The 19,372-nt window shown below is 46.0% G+C and overlaps 1 protein-coding gene across 8 annotated transcripts in view; it reads left to right on the top strand.

Moving 5' to 3' along the window:
* The window catches only part of mybpc1 (myosin binding protein C1), a 154,027-nt gene that overhangs the window by 105,027 nt on the left and 29,628 nt on the right, over positions 1–19,372 (top strand). For all 8 annotated transcript variants that reach the window (XM_060839610.1, XM_060839609.1, XM_060839608.1 and 5 more), the window contains 5 exons: positions 2,090–2,196; positions 4,009–4,142; positions 13,568–13,727; positions 17,350–17,454; positions 18,432–18,620. In XM_060839610.1, coding sequence (XP_060695593.1) covers positions 2,090–2,196; positions 4,009–4,142; positions 13,568–13,727; positions 17,350–17,454; positions 18,432–18,620 — 695 coding nt within the window. The remainder of the gene's footprint in view (positions 1–2,089; positions 2,197–4,008; positions 4,143–13,567; positions 13,728–17,349; positions 17,455–18,431; positions 18,621–19,372) is intronic.

The raw sequence follows: 19,372 nt of genomic DNA, 5'->3' as shown, positions 1-19,372 counted from the left end.
GCCCCAGCCTGTTCAGCCTCTCCCTATAGCTCAAATCCTCCAACCCTGGCAACATCCTTGTAAATCTTTTCTGAACCCTTTCAAGTTTCACAACATCCTTCTGATAGGAAGGAGACCAGAATTGCACGCAATATTCCAACAATGGCCTAACCAATGTCCTGTACAGCTGCAACATGACCTCCCAACTCCTGTACTCAATGCACTGACCAATAAAGGAAAGCATACGAAACCCCTTCTTCACTATCCTATCTACCGACAATTTTACTTTCAAGGAGCTATGAACCTGCACTCCAAGGTCACTTAGTTCAGCAACACTCCCTAGGACCTTACCATTAAGTGTATAAGTCCGGCTAAGATTTGCTTTCCCAAAATGCAGCACCTCACATTTATCCGAATTAAACTCCATCTTGACTTCTCAGCCCTTCGGCCCATCTGATCAAGTTCCCATTTACTCTGAGGTAACCTTCTTCGCTGTCCACTACACCTCCAATTTTGGTGTCATCTGCAAATTTACTAACTGTACCTTCCTATGTTCATATCCAAATCATTTATATAAATGACAAAAAGCAGTGGACCCAGCACCGATCCTTGTGGCACTCCACTGGTCACAGGCCTCCAGTCTGAAAAACAACCCTCCACCACCACCCTCTGCCTTCTACTTCGAGTCAGTTCTACCATCAAATTCTCCATCAAATGCCCTTCCAAACCTGTTCCAACCTTTAAAGACCTTTATTCAACAACCCCTCAGCTTTCCAGAGAAAAGAACCCTAGCTCGTTCAGTCTTTTACAATTGTTAAAACATCTACAATAACAGGCCAATACTACCTGGTGTATAAAAGAATGAGAGGAGATCTAATTGCATTATATACAATGCTAAAGGGATTGACAAGGTAGTCAAGGAGGCTGGAAGAACACAGCAAACTAAGCAGCATCAGGAGCCGAAGCTACAGTTTTGTTTTGACTCTCACGGGATTGACAGAGCAGATGCTGAGTGATGATTCCCCTTGTGAGGCAATCTAAAATGAGAGGTCGTATGGCTGATGGGTGGCAGATTTAAAACAGACATGAGGAGGAATTACTTCCCTCAGAGGGTCATGAATCTGTGGCGTTCACTTTCCCAGAGCCTGGCGGTTGCCTTGAGTAAATTTAAAGAGGCTGGAGACGGATTTTTAATTAGGAACGGGTTGAAGGGTTATAAGGAGAGGGCAGGAAAGTGGAATTGAGGCTGAGATGAGATCAGCCATACCAGAGCAGGCTCGAGGGGCTGAATGGCCTCCCCCTGCTCCTAGTGGTTATGTGCTTCTCCAGTAAATCTTTTTTCTTTGCCCCTTCTGCACGGCCTCTTGGTCCTTTGAGTAATAGAGTAAAAAGTGAGGTCTGCAGATGCTGGAGATCAGAGCTAAAAATGTGTTGCTGGTTAAAGCACAGCAGGTTAGGCAGCATTCCTGATGAAGGGCTCTGGCCCGAAACGTCGAATTTCCTGTTCCTTGGATGCTGCCTAACCTGCTGTGCTTTAACCAGCAACACATTTTCACCTTTGAGTAATAGACCAGATTTATGTACAGAATACCAAATACGACTTAACCTCAGTTCTGCAGAAGTTTAACAGGAATTTGATGCTAACAGGTACAAACAATTGCTGCTGTGGTTACAAAGAACAACACAGAACAGGAACAGCCCCTTCTGCACTTCAAGCCTGCACTGACACATTTTGCCCCTCCAGGCTAAACTTCTCTTCCCTTACAGGATCCGTATCCCTCTATTCCCTTCCTATCCATGTGTTGAATGCTGTTGTTGGATCTGCTTCCACCACCTCCTCTGGCAGCATGTTCCAGAGTGCTCCACCCTTTGTGTGAAACATTTGCCTCTCACATCTTTTTTAAACTTCCCCCCTTCCCGCACTTGATCCTGTGTCCCCTAGTAATTAGCCCCTTCACCCTGGGAAAAAGCCTCATATTTTTCACTCTGTCCAAGCCATTCACAATCTTATAAACTTCCATACATTCTCGTGAACTTCTGTTGTGTATTAATTAATTAATTTGTGCATGAATTTGGCAGAAGCCTCATGTGTTGTGTTTTGTGATTGAAGAGTACACAAGCTGGTGGTGGAAAAGATGGCTTTGGACGATGATGGTTACTACACTTTCATCCCAGACGGTTACTCAATTCAGCTGGGAGCAAAGCTTCGTATGATTGGTGAGTGAGAGCAGGCAGGGTGCACAGACCCATTGAATGATGGAAGTTGATGATGAGGATGCGAGAAACTGTTGGGAACTCATTGGGCTGTTTCCCAAGCCCCATGGGGGTGCAGTTGGAGCCCAGGGGGTTGGGGGGGGGGGGGGGAAGTTGGATGGGATATGGGGGAGGGCAGGGTGCATCAGGACCACTCCCTGACACAGTCCTGTTTCTAGCTGATCTGCCCAGAGGAGAAAGTCAATAATCTACTCAATGGAGGTGGGCAGTCAACTACTCAAAGGCCCGAATAGGGGCCTTTTTTTAAAGGGTCAGGGTCTTCTCAACTTTGGAAGTAACCCCACAGAAGTAACTCCACAAAGGCCAGTAACCAACCACCAAGTCACCCTATAGTTATACAGGCAGAATAGATTACACTGATCCAGCTAGCACAGAGGTTCCTAGGGTGAGCAGAACCCCTGACACTGCAGTTTAAAATGGACCAATCAGGAACTTATATTCTATTAGATCCACCCAGCATTGATTCTCAGGCTTAGCCTAAGGTGTAATTCATTCAACCCAGACATGGACAGTGGATTGCATTGGTATCCACAGTCAACTCGATCTATTGGAAATAAGTCCCAGGTGGAAATTTACTGTCTTGATCCTCTTCCCTCTGCTCCACTGAACTCTGTTGTCTCTACACAACTTTCCCATTTACCACAGTGACAGCACATGAGAGAGCACAATCTCCTCAGCGTGCACAGTGAGACCCTGACAATAACCTTAACCTAAATTAACATTACCGCTAACTCTAAACTTTACCATAACCCTGACCAGATCCCTAATTCTAACCCTAACCCTAAACTTAATCCTAACCCTAACCCTAACACTAACTCTTAATCTAACCCTAACCCTTACCCTAGCCCTTATCCTAACCTTAACACTTATCCTAACCCTAACCCTAACCCTTATCCTAACCCTAATTCTAACCCTGTGATCCTTATCCTAACCCTAACCCTAACCCTAACCCTAACCCTAACCCTAACCCTAACCCTAACCTTAACTCTAACCCTAACTCTAACCCTAACTCTAACCCTAACCCTAACTCTAACCCTAACTCTAACCCTAACTCTAACCCCAGCTTCATCCTGTTGGTCATCACAGGCCAATGGTATTTTAAACATCTTGTCCATTGGGCATTAAAATATTGAAGTTAGACTAAATAAATTGATTGACAGCATAGAATTATTCAATCGGATAACCAAGAATCTTTTCCTTTTGCAATCGATTTTTTTTTCACCCATGGGCCATGGGCGTCGCTGGCTGGCCCAGTGTTTATTACCTGTCCCTAGTTATCCTGGAGAAACAGGAGCTGCTTTTGTGAAGCAGTGTAGTCCATGTGCTGTCAGTAGGAAGGGGATATAAACTGGTGGACGTATGATTGGTCATCTCCAGGAAATTCGCTCACGTGGGCAGGACACCATTGGGCATGGGATCAACTGATTACAGTCTCAATCAGTCTGTTCCCATTGGTGGAAGGATCAAGAATGAGGGGGATTTGGGTTCAAGATGGTTGGAAAAGGAAGCAATGAAGTGCTGGAAAATGAGAATAGAATAGTTAGGGGAGGTTGTTTTGACCAGCGCAGACACAATGGACCGAAGGGTCTTTTTCTATGTTGGAAATCTCTCTGGCTCTATGATGGCAATCAGGTTTGGTGAGCCTTAATGATGAAATATTGCAGGAGATGAAAAGGCAGGGTACAGATTATCAGTATTTCCATGGGTAGTGGTTTTGGTGTCTAATTTTTGTCTTTTTAACGTTGACTCCATTAGATGCTCCCAAGCTCCACCTTGACCATCTCGCCAAGACGCCTGAGATTGTGGTGGTGGCTGGAAATAAACTTCGGTTGGACATCCCAGTCACAGGGGAACCAATACCAAGGATTGTGTGGATGAAAGGTGAAAAGGTAAGTCACTTCCTTCACCCACACAGCCAATCCGCTTTGCAGCAACAGCAGGAGTGCTGACAGCGAGGACCGGGGGCTGCTGGGAAGGTAACTTTCCTTCTTAAAGACTTAGCTCATGAATAGATGAAGCGAAGATGCAACAGGAGTGGACACAGACATGGGGATTGCTGGGCACGTCAATTGATATATTTGGGCAGGGGCTAAACCCGAGACAGTACAAGTGTAGTGTCTCTCACCCGTCCTCCTCCTCAAACCAAAGAAACTCTCTGTGGTGGGTTAGTAAGGTAAGGTTTTGTTTTGTTAGTTTTCTTTTATTCAATCTCTCCTGATAATTTAGAGCAGAGGGGATGGAGGCTAGGCAGTTGTATGCTCCTCTTGCAGGATGTGGGAGGTTAAGGGTCACCTGAGAGTGGTACGTATATGGAATGAGCTGCCAGAGGAAGTGGTGGAGGCTGGTACAATTGCAACATTTAAGAGGCATCTAGATGGGTATATGAATAGGAAGGGTTTGGAGGGAAATGGGCCGGGTGCTGGCAGGTGGGACGAGATTGGGTTGGGATAGCTGGTCGGCATGGACGGGTTGGACCGAAGGGTCTGTTTCCATGCTGTACATGTTTATGTCTCTATGACTCGAAATGCACCCAACTCCAGCTCCTCACAGACCATGTTCGGCAACTAGAGCTGGTGCTGGATGAACTTTGGATAATTTGGAAGGCTGAGGGGTGATAGAGAGGAGCTAGAGGGAGGTCGTCACATCTACATTAGAGGATGAAGGTAGTTGGGTGACTTTCAGGAGAGGGAAAGGGCATAAGCAGACAGTGCAGTGAGACCCTGTGGCCTTTCCCCTCAATAATAAGTGTCCTGTTTTAGCTACTGTTTGGAGGGGATGACCTACCAGGGGAAACCCACCGCAGTCAGTTTTCTGGCACTGAGCCTGGCTCTGCAGCTCAGAAGGGAAGGGGAGAGAATAGGAGAGCGATAGTGATAGGAGATTCAATGGTGAGAAGAACAGATGGGAGATTGTGTGCCCGCGAGCGAGACTCCCAAATGGTGTGTTTCCTCCTAGATATCAGGGTCAGGGATATCTCTGATCGTGTTTACAGGATTCTTAAAGGGGAGGGAGAGCAGCCAGAAGTTGTGGTACACATCGGTACCAATGACATAGCTTGGAAAAGGGAGGAGGACCTGAAAAGTGAATACAGTATAGGGAGTTAGGTTGGAAGCTAAAAGGCAGGATGAACAGAGTAGTAATTTCAGGATTGCTACTGGTGCCACAGGCTAATGAGGCTAGGAACAGAGGGTGAGTGTAGCTGAACACGTGGCTGCAGAGCTGGTGTAGGAGGGAGGGCTTCAGGTATGTGGATCATTGAGATACCTTCTGGGGAAGTAGGGACCTGTACAAGGAGGATGGGTTGCACCTGAACTGGAGGGTCACCAACCTGGGCAGAGATTTGCTAGAACTCTTCAGGAGGTTTTAAATGGGATTGGCAGGGGGATGGGAACCGGAGCTCCGGATCAGAGGATGGGGTAGATAGTGAACAGGCAGATACAGCGTGCAGAGAGTCTGTGAGGAGGGATAGCCATTTGATAAGGAAAAGGTGCAGTCAGTGTGATGGGTTGAAGTGTGTCTATTTTAATGCAAGAAATGTCAGGAATAAGGGTGATGAACTCAGAATGGATCAGTACTTAGAACTATGATGTTGTGGCCATTACAGATACTTGGATATCACAGGGACAGGAATGGTTGTTGGATAGTCCAAGCTTTAGATGTTTCAAAGGGAATATGGGGAAGGTAAAAGAGGTGGGGAGAATGGTATTCCTAATCAGGGATAGTATCACAACTGCAGAAAGGGAGGTCGTCCAGGAAGGTTTGTCCACTGAGTCAGTATGGATGGAAGTCAGACACCAGAAAGGAGCAGTCATTCTATTGGGAGTTTTCTGCAGGTCCTCTAATAGCAACAGAGATACGGAGGAGCAGATTGGGAGGCAGATTTTGGAAAGGTGCAGAAGTAACAGGGTTGTTGTCATGAGTGATTTTAACTTCCCTAATATTGAATGGAACCTCTTAGTTCAGATAGCTTGGATGGAGCAGATTTTGTCAGGTGTATCCAGGAGGGATTCCTGACTCAGTATTAGATAGGCCGACTAGAGGGGAGGTTAAACTATGCCAGGTGTCAGATCTCTCGGTGGGAGAGCATTTTGGTGATAGTGATCACAACTCCCTGACCTTTACTACCTTCGTGGAGAGGGATAGGAGCAAACAGTATGGGAAAGTATTTAATTGGGGGGGGTGGAGACGGCATTGCAATGCTATTAGACAGGAACTGGGGCTCCTAAATTGGGAATAGATGTTCTCAGGGAAATGCACAACAGAAATGTGGAGGTTGTTTAGAGAGCACTTGCTGATAGTGCTGGATTGGTTTGTCCAACTGAGGCAAGGAGGGGATGATAGGGTGAAGGAATCTTGGGTGACAAGGGATGTGGAACATCTAGTCAAGAGGAAGAAGGAAGCTAGCTTAAGGCTGAGGAAGCAAGGATCAGACAGGGCTCTAGAGGGGTACAACGTAGCCAGAAAGGACCTGAAGAATGGACTTAGGAGAACTAGAAAGGGGCATGAAAAAGCTTTGGAGGGTAGGATTAAGGAAAACCCTAAGGCATTCTATACTTATGTGAGGAACAAGAGGATGGCCAGAGTGAGGGTAGGACCGATCAGGGATAGTGGAGGGAACTTGTGCCTGGAGTTGGAGGAAGTAGGGGAGGTCCTTAATGAATACTTAGTTTCAGTATTCACTGCTGAGAGGGACCTTGCTGTTTGTGAGGACAGTGTGAAACAGACTGATACGCTCGAACAGGTTGATGTTAAGAAGGAGGACATGCTGAAAATTTTGAAAAACATTTAGGGTGGCACTGTGACACAGTGGTTAGCACTGCTGCCTCACAGCACCAGAGACTTGGGTTCAATTCCCGCCTCAGGTGACTGACTGTGTGGAGTTTGTACATTCTCCTCGTGTCTGTGTGGGTTTCCTCTGGGTGCTCTGGTTTCCTCCCACAGTCCAAAGATGTGCAGGTTAGGTGAATTGGCCATGCTAAATTGCCCGTAGTATTAGGCGAAGGGGTAAATGTAGGGGAATGGGTCTGGGTGGGTTGCTCTTCGGAGGGTCGGTGTGGATTTGTTGGGCCAAAGGGCCTGTTTCCACACTGTAAATAATCTAATGTAATAATGATAGCTAAGTCCCCTGGGCCAGATGGAATATACCCAAGGTATACAGGAAGCGAGGGAAGAAATTGCTGCGATGATCTTGTGTCCTCAATGTCCACTGGAGTAGTGCAAGATGATTTGAGGGTGGCAAATGTTATTCCCCTGTTCAAGAAAGAGAATAGGGATAATCCTGGGAATTAAAGACCAGTTAGTCTTACATTTGTAAGAGGGGCAAATTATTGGAGCGGATTCTGAGAGACAGGATTTATGATTACTTGGAAAACCATGGTTTGATTAGAGATGGTCAGCATAGCTTTGTCAGAGGCAGGTCATGCCTCATAAGCCTTATTGAATTTTTTGAGGATGTGACAAAAGGCATTGATGAAGGTAGAGCAGTGGATGTGGTGTATATGGATTTTAGAAAGGCATTGATGAAGGTAGAGCAGTGGATGTGGTGTACATGGATTTTAGAAAGGCATTTGATGAAGGTAGAGCAGTGGATGTGGTGTATATGGATTTTAGAAAGGCATTGATGAAGGTAGAGCAGTGGATGTGGTGTACATGGATTTTAGAAAGGCATTTGATGGGGAGATTCAAGATGGCAGCACTCTGAACAGTCTGCTGTGTTGGGCTCATGATGTTACAAGAGATGCATTTGACAGATGGGGAACATCTGAAGTTACAGCGGGGGGGGGAGGGGGGGGGGATATGATAGGGTATTCTTTTCCTCCTTTAACTCCAAAAGCAGAGGAGTGGCCATGGTATGAAAGAACCTCCCATTTCAGGTGATAGATCAAATCAAGGATGGGTTTGGACGGTTCATCATTCACAAGGCTCTGGTACACAGAGAAAAGTATGGCATCCTGAACGTTTACTGTCCCCCAGCACATTCTCTCAAATTCTTAGTTGATGTAGTCTCTACATTAATGGCTCTTGGGGTGCACCATACAATCATAGGAGGAGACTCTCACTGTCCCTGGGGTAGACAGGACGCCAAAAGGGCTGTTAGGTACACCTTGGCCGTCTAGATAATTAATGGACTTGTGTGAGGTGCTTGGGCTAGTGGATGTGTGGAAGTCCCTCCACCCAAATGGGAGGGTCTTTACCTTCAACTCCAACCCACACAATTGCCATGGAGGAATTGACAAGTTCTTTGTTCCGTTGGCTTGTTTGGATTTGGTGTTAGCCTGCAGGATTGGGAGCATAACTATTTCAGACCATGCAGTAATATATTTAGATGGTAAGACCAAGGGTAGTGGAGTAGGGTGCGCGGCAGTGGCACATGGATCTGCTTCTGTTGAAGGATGACAACTTTGTCCAGTATATCACAAGGGAGTTCAGGGCTTTTTGGGAATTCAATCGGGGTACATCCAGCTATCCATCAGTGCTCTGGGAAACCACTAAAGCATTCTTAAGAGAAATGATTATTTCATACTCGGTAATGAGAAGGAGACGGAGCAGGGCAGCAGCAGATGCTTGAGGCCTGGCTGAAGGCAGCCGTGTCAGCTTATTACACCCCAGCCATGGTTAAGTTGCAATGGCTCATGGATCTCCGGGCTGCTCTGGACTCAGTGCTCACACAAGCGGTGAAGAGAGAGGTCTCCTTTGCATAGCAAAGGCTGTTTAAATATGGGGATAAGCCAGGTAGATAACTGGCTTACCTGGCTAGGAAGAAAAGTGCTGCACAGTCCATTGTGTCTGTCAGGGAGAGAGCGGGCAATGTCACTTGTGAACTGAGAAAGATCAATGCCAGATTCCGGGAGTTCTATACAGAGTTATAATGACCGGAGGGATGTGGGGATGGAAATGTGAGAATGGAATCCTTTTTTGGAAAGCATGGACCTCCCTGGTATAAACACAGATCAGGCCTCCCTTTTAAATGCACCTCTGACAGTACAGGAGGTGCAAGAGGCAGTAAGGCAGCTCCAAGATGCTAAGAAACCCAGTCCAGGGGGATTCCCAAGTAGATTTTACAAGAAGTTCATACACATGTTGGCTGAACCACTGCTGGAGATGTATAGTTACTCACATAGCCAGGAATGTCTTAGAAGGGCTAATATCTCTCTTATTTTAAAGAAAGGGAAAGACCCTGAGGATTGCATATCGTATAGACCCATCTCGTTGTTGAATGTGGATTTTAAAACTCTATCAAAGAGGTTGGAGAAGTTGCTGCCCATTATTATAAAAGAGGACCAGATGGGTTTTGATCAAGGGTCACAGCTCCTCCAATAATATCAGGTGGGCGTTGAATAAAGTGCCAATATGTCAGCCTAGAATGAGTCCCAGTTTGGTGGTCTACCTGGATGCAGAATAGACTTTGGATTGGGTGGAATGGTTGTATCCCTTTGCTGTTCTAGATTGTTTTGGTCTGGAAGGGGCCTTCACCAGTGGCTGTCAGTGATACATAAAGATCCTAAGGTGACAGTTATTACAAATGGGGTTAAATTGAGCAATTTCGGTATGGGGAGGGGCAGCCGACAGGGATGTCCCTTGTCACTGCTACTGTTCACCTTGGTACTTGAACCACTGGCAGAGCTATCTAAAAAGACCCCGAAATAATGGCACCAAAGGTGGGATTTGGGGAACACAAACCCACTCTCTATGCTGACAATGTCCTTTTGATTTCAGCTAGCCCTGAAAAATCCATACCACAGATAATCCAAAAAATTAAAGTGTTCGGTAGCTTTTCGGGATACATTTTACAAAATAGGAAGTCATGTCCGTGAGGGGTTGGTGGAAGTATCGAAGGTGGAAGGTGGAATGGAATTTCCCTTTAGGCGATCACAGAAAGGTTTTCTTTATCTGGGAAGTTTTATTACCCCTCGCTTCCAGCAGCTGTACAGAGCTAACTTTGTGCAGCTGTTTGAGAGAGTAAAGCAGGAGGGATTGCAGCAATGGGAGGGACTGCCCATGTCTTGGCTAGGCCTTTTAGCCTGGATTAAAGTGAATGTTCCCCCTCAGTTGTTATACCCTGTGAGGATGCTCCCACTATTAATACTCAAACAGGTGCTGCGGAGATTGGTGGAGTGGCTGGGATCATTTAGTTGGTGCCGTAGGCGTCCCTTAATTAAATTTACCAAGTTGCAGGATGTGGGGGGTGGGTGGGATGGCCAGGGAGTGGGGGTGGGGAAGGTAGAGATCCCGGGGGGCGTTGGTGGGGATCTCCCGGATTTGAAGAAATATCAAATAGGCACCCTGTTGCCATATGTTGGCAAGTGGAAGTTAGGGGGGATCTGGTGTGAAGCTGAAACTCTGTTGCTGCTTAAAGTGCAGCAGGTCAGGCAGCATCCAAGGAACAGGAAATTCGACGTTTCGGGCATAAGCCCTTCATCAGGAGGGATCTGGTGTCCCTCCTCTTGGGATTACTGAACCTTCCCTCTCTGGGTGAGCATGGGAAGAGGTTGTTTAATATCCTGATGCACTGTGTGAGGAAGAACACCCGAATGAACTGGATATCAGAAAAACCTCCAGGTTTGCAGGATGGCATAGACTAGTGATGGAACACGTCCCTCAGGATCATGTGACAAGTATGGTGCACCATGGAATGGAGGGATTCTATATGACATGGCGGCCCTTTCTAAATTATATAGTCATGGATCTGTTGGCGGTATTGATTAGGGCCTTGATATAGCCATGAGGGCTGTATATGGTGATCCAGGGACTGCAGTGGGGGCGGGAGTTGTGGGGGGTGCTGAGGCCTAGGAAATACGGGTATAATTACTGTTGCTCCCATGGACAGGAGCCTTGGTGGAGATGCGTCGAGTGGAGTTATGTAATATAATGTGAGACAATGGAGTGTAAGTTAATGTTGTTGAATTGTAATTTAATTTAGTATTATTTCATTTAATTTGAGTCTATGCTAATTTTGTTTAAGTCAGGTAAATATGAGTTGACTGTATCTTGGAGAATAGTTTATTGTTAATGTTACTGTAAAAACATAATAGTACAATATCATTTCTACTTTTCTGTACTTTTGTACGTTTATAATTTAGTTTTTTTTCTGATTTGTGTTTTTGTTAAAAGGGATTTTTTTTTTCAATATATACATAAAAAAGAATACTAGCCTAGTCAGCAATATCCATGTTCCATGATTGAATAAAAAAAAATACATCTCTCATTTAAAAAAAAGGCACATGATAAGGTTCCCCATGGCAGGCCCATTCAGAACGTAAGGAGGCCTTGGATACAGGGAAATTTGACTGGATGTACAGTTGGCTGGCCCATAGAAGACAGAGGGTGTTGGTAGATCGAAAGTATTCAGCCTAGAGCTCAGTGACCAGTGGTGTTCTGCAGGGATCTGTTCCGGGACCTCTGTTCTTGGTGATTTTTATAAATGACTTGGATGAGGAAGTCAAAAGGTGGGTTAATAAGTTTGCCGATGACATGAAGGTTGGTGAAGTTGTGGATGGTGTGGAGGGCTTTGTAGGTTGCAACGGGACATTGACAGGATGTAGAGTTGGGCTGAGAAACGGCAAATGGAGTTCAACCTGGAAAAGTGTGAATTTGAATGCAGATTACAGGATTAAAGGCAGGGTTCTTGACAGTGTGGAGGAACAGAGGGATCTTGGGGTCCATGTCCATACGTTGCTCAACCTTATCACCCCGGTTGATAGGGTTGTTAAGAAGGCGTATGGTGTGTTGGCTTTCATTAGCAGGGGGATTGAGTTTAAGAGTCACAAGGTTATGCTGCAGCTCTATAGAGTCCTGGTTAGACCACACATGGAATATTGTGTTCAGTTCTGGTCACTCCATTACAGGACGGCTGTGGAAGCTTCAGAGAGGGTGCAGAGGAGATTTACCAGGATGCCGCCTGAACTGGAGGGCATGTCTTATGAAGAAAGGGTGAGGGAGCTAGGGCTTTTCTCATTGGAGTGAAGAAGGATGAGAGGTGATTTGATAGAGGTTTCAGGATGTTAAGAGGCGTAGATAGAGTGAATAGCCAGAGACCTTTTCCCATGACAGAAATATCTATAACAAGGGGGCATAATTTTAAGGTTATTGGAGGAAGATTTAGGGGAGATGTCAAAGGTAGGTTCTTTACACGCAGAGTGGTGGGTGTATGGAATGTACTGCCAGCAGTGGGAGTAGAGTCAGAGACATTAGGGACATTTAAGCGACTCTTGGATATGCACATGGAAAATAGTACAATGAAGGGTATATGGTTTGATCTTAGAGTAGGAAGAACTCTAGGAAGAACAAAAGGTTGGAACAACTTTGAGATCCGAAGGACCCATACTGTGCTGTACTGTTCTATGTTCTGTATTGGAAGAACATAAGAGCATTTGTGAATTTACGAATGAATCCCAAAATCCCGAGATTCCTTGCTGCATGAGGTTTAATCACTCCATCTGAAAATTCCGACCTCAGAACGAAGTTGTGGGATTTCTTTTCCTTTCAAGAAATGTTTGACATTATTTATGAAAACAAATATTTAATCATGTTGGAATGTGGGCTGGACCAGAATTTATTGCCCATTCTGAACTGCTCTGGAGAAACTGCTTTCTTGAACCGTTGCAGTGTGTGTCGGGGTAGACCCACAATGTCCTTAGGGAGGGAATTCCAGGATTCTGACCAAGCGACACTGAAGGAACGGCGATATATTTCCAAGTCAAGATGATGAGTGGCTTGGAGGGGAACTTGCAGGGGTGGTGTTCCCATGTATCTGCTGCCCTTGTCCTTCTAGATGGAAGTGGTCTTGGATTTGGTATATGCTACTGAAGGAAGCTTGGGGAGTTGCTCTTACTGTAGCTGTTGCACAGTTCCCTTTCTCTGTGATGCTGTAGATAGCAGCAAAGCTCTTCCTCCAAATAATGCCAAATGTCTAGAATTCTCAATAAAAGACAAATTGGTATTTGACCATTCACTAACGAGAGGTCATGCTTTCAAGGTGAGAGGTGGAAAGTTTAAGGGGGATACACACGGCAAGTACTTCACACAGAGGGTGGTGGGGGTTTGGAACGTGTTGCCAGCAGAGGTGGTAGAGGTAGGCATGGTAGATTCATTTAAGATGCATCTGGAGAGATGCATGAGTAGGTGGGGAGCAGAGGGATACAGATGATTGGGAATTGACTGACAGGTTTAGACAGTGGATTTGGATCAGCTCAGGCCGAAGGGCCTGTTCCTGGGTTGTAAATTTTCTTTGTTCTTTGTTCTTTAAAGCTGCTACATTTGTCTAAGTTGTATTATGGTGAGGGTGTATTGATGTGTAATGTGTTGTGTCTCGTAGGCAATTATGGAAACAGGGGGCCGGGTAAGAGCGGAATCATTCTCTGATCACACTTCACTGGTGATTGATCTCGCTGAGAAAGATGACTCAGGCTCGTACAAGATTGTGGTGCAGAATGAAGCTGGGGAAGACAGTGCTCAGCTGAAAATAAAGGTGGTCGGTAAGTGAGGACAACAAATAGACAATCCCTCCGCTGTTTCACTCCCTGTATCAAAGGATTATGAAGGGTTTAGATCGATTAAACTAAAAGAAATTGTTCCTTTTGGCTAAATGGTTGGTGACCGATTCAAGATGATTGTCAACACAAGAACAGACAGGACAAGACAAAACCTTGCCCAACACAGGGTTCAGGTGATGAATGCAAACTCAGAAGCAACTTTGGAAGGAGATGCGATAAACACTCAAAGAGAAAAATATGTTGGGGATATGGGGAAATTGGAGCTGACTAGCTTGCTTTTTGTAAGCCGAAAATGTGTTGCTGGTTAAAGCGCAGCAGGTCAGGCAGCATCCAAGGAACAGGAAATTTGACGTTTCGGGCCAAAGCCCTTCATCAGGCTTTTTGTAAGGCAAAAGTGAGTATTGCAGATGCTGGAAATCAGAGTCCAGATTAGAGTGGTGCTGGAAAAGCACAGCAGGTCAGGCAGCATCGGAGGAGCAGGAAAATTGATGTTTCGGGCATTCCTGATGAAGGGCTTTTGCCCGAAACATCGATTTTCCTGCCCCTCGGATGCTGCCTGACCTACTGTGCTTTTCCAGCACCACTCTAATCTAGACTCTAGCTTTTCGTAAGATCCACCGTAGACTGAATGAGCCAGTCTCTCCGTGTTGTACCATTCTGGGATACTGTGATTGGTGCTCTTCCTTCGGGAAGTGGATTTTTTCAGTTTGGGACAAAGAATAAGCAGAGGCAGCAGGACATGTGAAAATGCTGCAAGAGCAGAGAGACTTGTGGGTGCATGGAAGGAACCTGGTAATGATAGGTGGACAAGTTATGAAAACAATTTGGAAAAGCAATATGCAGGGTCTATGGCTATTTTAACAGAGGTGTATAGTGTAGCACTGAGTCAGGGAAATTGTGGTGAAACTTCATGTATCACAGGTCAGAGTCTCAGTTGGAGAATGGTCTCTAATTCTAGCTATCAGGCTTTAGGGAGGGAGGTCAAAGCCTTGGAGAAGAGACACTCAAGATTTATGAGAATGGTCCTTTAATCAAGAATGAGATGTGGATGTCCCTGGCTGGGCTGGTATTTATGGTCTGTCTTTAATTGACCTTGAGAAGGTGAGCTGCCATCTTGAACCACCACACTCTGTTTAGTGTAACAAACACCCTCAATGCCCTTAGGGAGGGAATTCCAGGATTTTGACCCAGTGACAGTGAAGGAATGGCGATGTATTTCCAAGTCAGGATGGTGACTGGCTGAGAGGGGAACTTGGAAAGGGTGGAGTTCCCATGTGTCTGCTGCCCTTGTCCTTCCAGATGGAAGTGGTTGTGGGTTTGGAAGGTGCTGTCTGAGGATCTTTGGTGAATTTCTGTGGGGCATCTTCTAGATATTACACACTGTTGCTACTGAGCATCGGTGGTGGAGGGAGTGGATGCTTGTAGATGTAGTGTCAATCAGCGGCTGCTTTGTCCTGGATGTTGTCAACCTGCTTGAGTGTTGTTGGAGCTGCACCCATCCAGGCAAGTGGGGAGTATTCCATCACACTCAAGCTACTATGTCAACAATCCTCCATTCCCTCCACCACGGACACTCAGTAGCAACAGTGTGTCCTACCTACAGGATGCACCGCTGATACTCCCCAAGGCTCCTTCAACAATACATTCCAAACCCCTGACCTTGAGCACTTTAGGAGGACACAGGCAGCAGAGGTAGAGAGGACACCACAGCCTCCAAGTCACTCACCATGGACTTGCAAGTATATCACCATGCTTTCTCTGCCGCTAGGTTAAAATCGCTCAGCAGTCCCTCCCTAATGTCATTGTGGGTCTACTAACACCACAAGGACTGCAATGGTTCTAGAAGGCAGCTCATCATCACCATCTGAGGGCAATTATGGATTTCAAATGTTGGCCTAGCCAACGATGCCCACATTCCATGAGCAAATGCAATAAGTAACATAAACACGATGGAACTATACCTCCGTGGGGCTATTGACATTCTCCAGGGGCAATTAGGAAGGGGCCACTCAACACCAGATTACCCAGACCCTGTTAATTAGATTTTTAATAGGATTATTCTGATGCTAATGCAATTGAAAGGTAAATTGGCAACATCCCAAGCAAAAATTCCATTCCCCCACACCCGGCCTCATTCCCATCATCCACTCCCGGCCTCATTCCTATCCCCCACTTCCCAGTCTCACTCTATTTCCCCACTCCCCAGCCTCAGTCCCATCCCCCATTCCCCAGCCTCATTTCCCCCCCTCCCCCACTCCCCGGCCTTATTCCTATCCCCCACTCCTCAGCCACATTCCTCAGCCTCAATTTCCTCCCCCCCCCACCCACCCCTGACTCCCCGGTCTCACTCCATTCAAAATATTGCCGGCCTCACTCCATTCCCCCCACTCTACGGTCCCACTGTGACCTGATGGACACTTTATGAGTGATCATAGAATCCCTACAGAGTGGAAGGAGACCATTTGGCCCATCAAGTCCATTCCAACCCTCAGAGCATCCTATTCGATCCCTGTAATTCCACATTTCCCATGGTAATCCACCTACCTTACACATCCCGGAACAGTGTGGGCAACTTAGCATGCTCAATCCACCCTAACCTGCGCATCTTTGGATTGTGGGAGGAAACCGGAGCACCCGGCGGAAACCCACACAGACACGAGTAGAATGTGCAAACTCCACACAGACAGTTGCCCGAGGCTGGAATTGAGCCTGGCGCTGTGAGGCAGCAGTGCTAACCACTGAGCCACTGTGCCACCTTGATGGAATTGGTATCTTACAATAGTACTCAAAACCTCCTGATATCTCCTAATACCCCAGGATATACTACAATGCCTCTTATTCTCAGATTGCATGTCATTGGCCCATTTGAATGGAAGTGTTGGACTCTCTCACAATGTTTCCTGGAACAACACTCTATGACTCTAACAACATTCCTGCTGTCCTGGAATTCACCATAAGACATAGGAGTGGAAGTAAGGCCATTCGGCCCATCGAGTCCACTCCGCCATTCAATCATGGCTGATGGGCATTTCAACTCCACTTACCAGCATTCTCCTCGTAGACTACATTGGGTAGGAACACCGGAAGATGTTTAACACTCTCTGTGGTGAGTGTTACTATAAGAAGGGTTAAAGTGTAGGTGCCAGGACTGAGTCTCTGAGGAGCGGCTGGAAAATCCAGGGCTTGTTCATTGTGTGATGTTCGAGTGGGTAACTGGTGTGGGTTGGGTTGGGGTGCAGGTTTGGGTGGTTCTCCTGTTGGAAACAAAGGGAGCAGAAACTGAAGACTATCTTGTGTTTGGGGTTCAGGGAAATGTTTTATTAGAAAGGAGCTATTGAGACGGGGTGCTGAGTAATTGATTCTGGCAATGGGAATAAGAGTTGCTGTGTGTCACACTGTGTTCTTTCTACAACATGGAGCTCGTGCTAAGTGGTAGCTGAGTTCCAGTCACTGCCATGAGATTCAGCCCACTGTAGCCAGTATGTGGGACCACTCAGTAGCTGGAGTCCATTCCAGGCAGAGAACAGAACTATCCTTGCAGAATGTAAACTGCACATTGTTGGAAATGCCACTAACATTGAACATTTTATGCTTTTTGCTAAAGATATTCCTGATGCCCCTGCACCACCGATAGTTACGGAAGTTGGAGGTGACTGGTGTACAATGACGTGGAATCCTCCTGACTATGATGGAAGCTCCCCGATTTTAGGTAATTCAAGGGTCTGAGACACCCCAGGAAGGTTGGAATCAAACGTCAAGGGCTGAAAATGGAAATCCCTGCTTCTATCTAACACATTTCAAGACTTCAAGATGTCCCAAAGGGTTTTACAATCAATAAAATTCCTAATAAAATGCATTCGATGTTTTAATGTCAGAAACATAGCTGGTGACTTTCACTTGGCCATCTCCCGTGAACACCGTTGTGATAGTGACAATATGTTTGGCTCTGAAAATTGGCAGCTTTAAGGAGATGTTTAATTGGCTGTAAAATGTATGGTGATGTCCTGAGGTGGTAGAAGGTGTTCTAATTCTATGTTCTTCCTTTTCCAAAAATGAGTTCTTGGATGAGCAACTTTATATCTGAGGTTAGACTGAAGAAGTTGGGACTGAGCTCCTTAGAGAGAGGAAGGCTAAGAGGAGATCTGATTGAGGTTTTGAAATCCATGAGCGTGCTGGAGATGGTAGATAGGGAGAAGCTGTACCCACTCGTAAAAGCTACCAGAACGAGCGGGGCATGGGTTTAAAGTGATGGGTGAACAAAGCAAGGGTATTTGGAGAAGAATTCTTTTCTCACCCCAGCAAGGGTCTGGAATGCACAGCCTGGAAACGTGATAGGAGCAGAACCAATCGAGGCACTCAGGAGGGACAGTGGATGGTTATTGGGATAGTAATGGTGTGCCGGGGTTTGGGAAATATAGACTGGAGCTTGGCACGAGGGAATGATGCTCTTTGAAGAGCCAGTACAGGCACAATGGGCCGAATGGCCTCCTTCTATATCATAGCAATTCTATGATTCTTTCATCTCACTGAAGACCTTTTTTTGTCTCTTTGCTCAAGAAATTTGCAGGCATTGCACTGTTGTATGATGGTGGGGTCAGGGTGATGTGACTGCGGTGAGGTTCTGTTCATATATTGAGGGGTGAGTGGCTGTGTAGACACTGAGTCGCTGCTCTGTCTTGTATTTAGGGTACATCATTGAGAGGAAGAAGAAACAAAGCTCTCGATGGATGAGACTCAACTTTGACCTTTGTAAAGAAATGACCTTTGAACCCAAGAACATGATTGAAGGGATTCCTTATGAAGTGCGAGTGTTTGCTGTCAACACCATTGGAATGTCCAAACCCAGTGAGCCATCAAAAGCATTTATCCCTCTTGGTAAGATTTCATAAAGTGTGGGGCTCTGGCCTTATTTCTGTCCATCATGTTGGTTCATATAATCACTCTCCGCTTGCCCCCTGAGAAGGTAATAAAGAGCTTTCTTCATGAAACCCTCGAGTGTCAGGACTCCTATGACAGTGGTACCTGAGGATGTTCAGGATATTTCCTCTGGGACAGTAAGGAATGGCGATAAATACCCAAGTCAGGAAAGCATGTGACTAGCAGGGAAACCCACATGGAGTGGTGCTCCTTTTTGCCATAGGGGAGGTGATGGCACAGTGGTACTATCACTGAACTGTTTCCCCGGCAATGTTCTGGGGCTTTGGTTTAAATCCTGCCACGACAGATGATGGAATTTGAATTCAGTAACAATTGGGAATTAAGAGTCTAACAATGACCATGAACCTGTTGTCAATTGTCAGGAAAAACCCCATCTGGCTCACTAAAGTTATTTAGGGAAGGAAATTGCCATCCTTACCTGCTCTGGCCTATATGTGACTCCAGTCCCACAGCAATGTGGTTGACTCTTAACTGCCCTCTGGGCAATTAGGGATGGACAATAAATGCTGTCCTCACCAGTGACGTCCTCACCCTGTGAATGAATACAAAATACCCATCTTCCCTTGTCCCTTCAGGTAGCCAATGCCAATAAGTCAGTAAAGTGGACAGGTTTTGGGGAGTCAGGAGGTAATTTATTCTCTGCAGTATTCCAATTCCCTGACTTGGCCTTGTAGTCACTTTTTTCAGTG

The sequence above is a fragment of the Hemiscyllium ocellatum genome, chromosome 19 (assembly GCF_020745735.1).
Source record: "Hemiscyllium ocellatum isolate sHemOce1 chromosome 19, sHemOce1.pat.X.cur, whole genome shotgun sequence".
Taxonomy (NCBI): domain Eukaryota; kingdom Metazoa; phylum Chordata; class Chondrichthyes; order Orectolobiformes; family Hemiscylliidae; genus Hemiscyllium; species Hemiscyllium ocellatum.
Note: the sequence above shows the minus strand (reverse complement) of the source record. Positions and strands in the feature narration are given on the sequence as shown.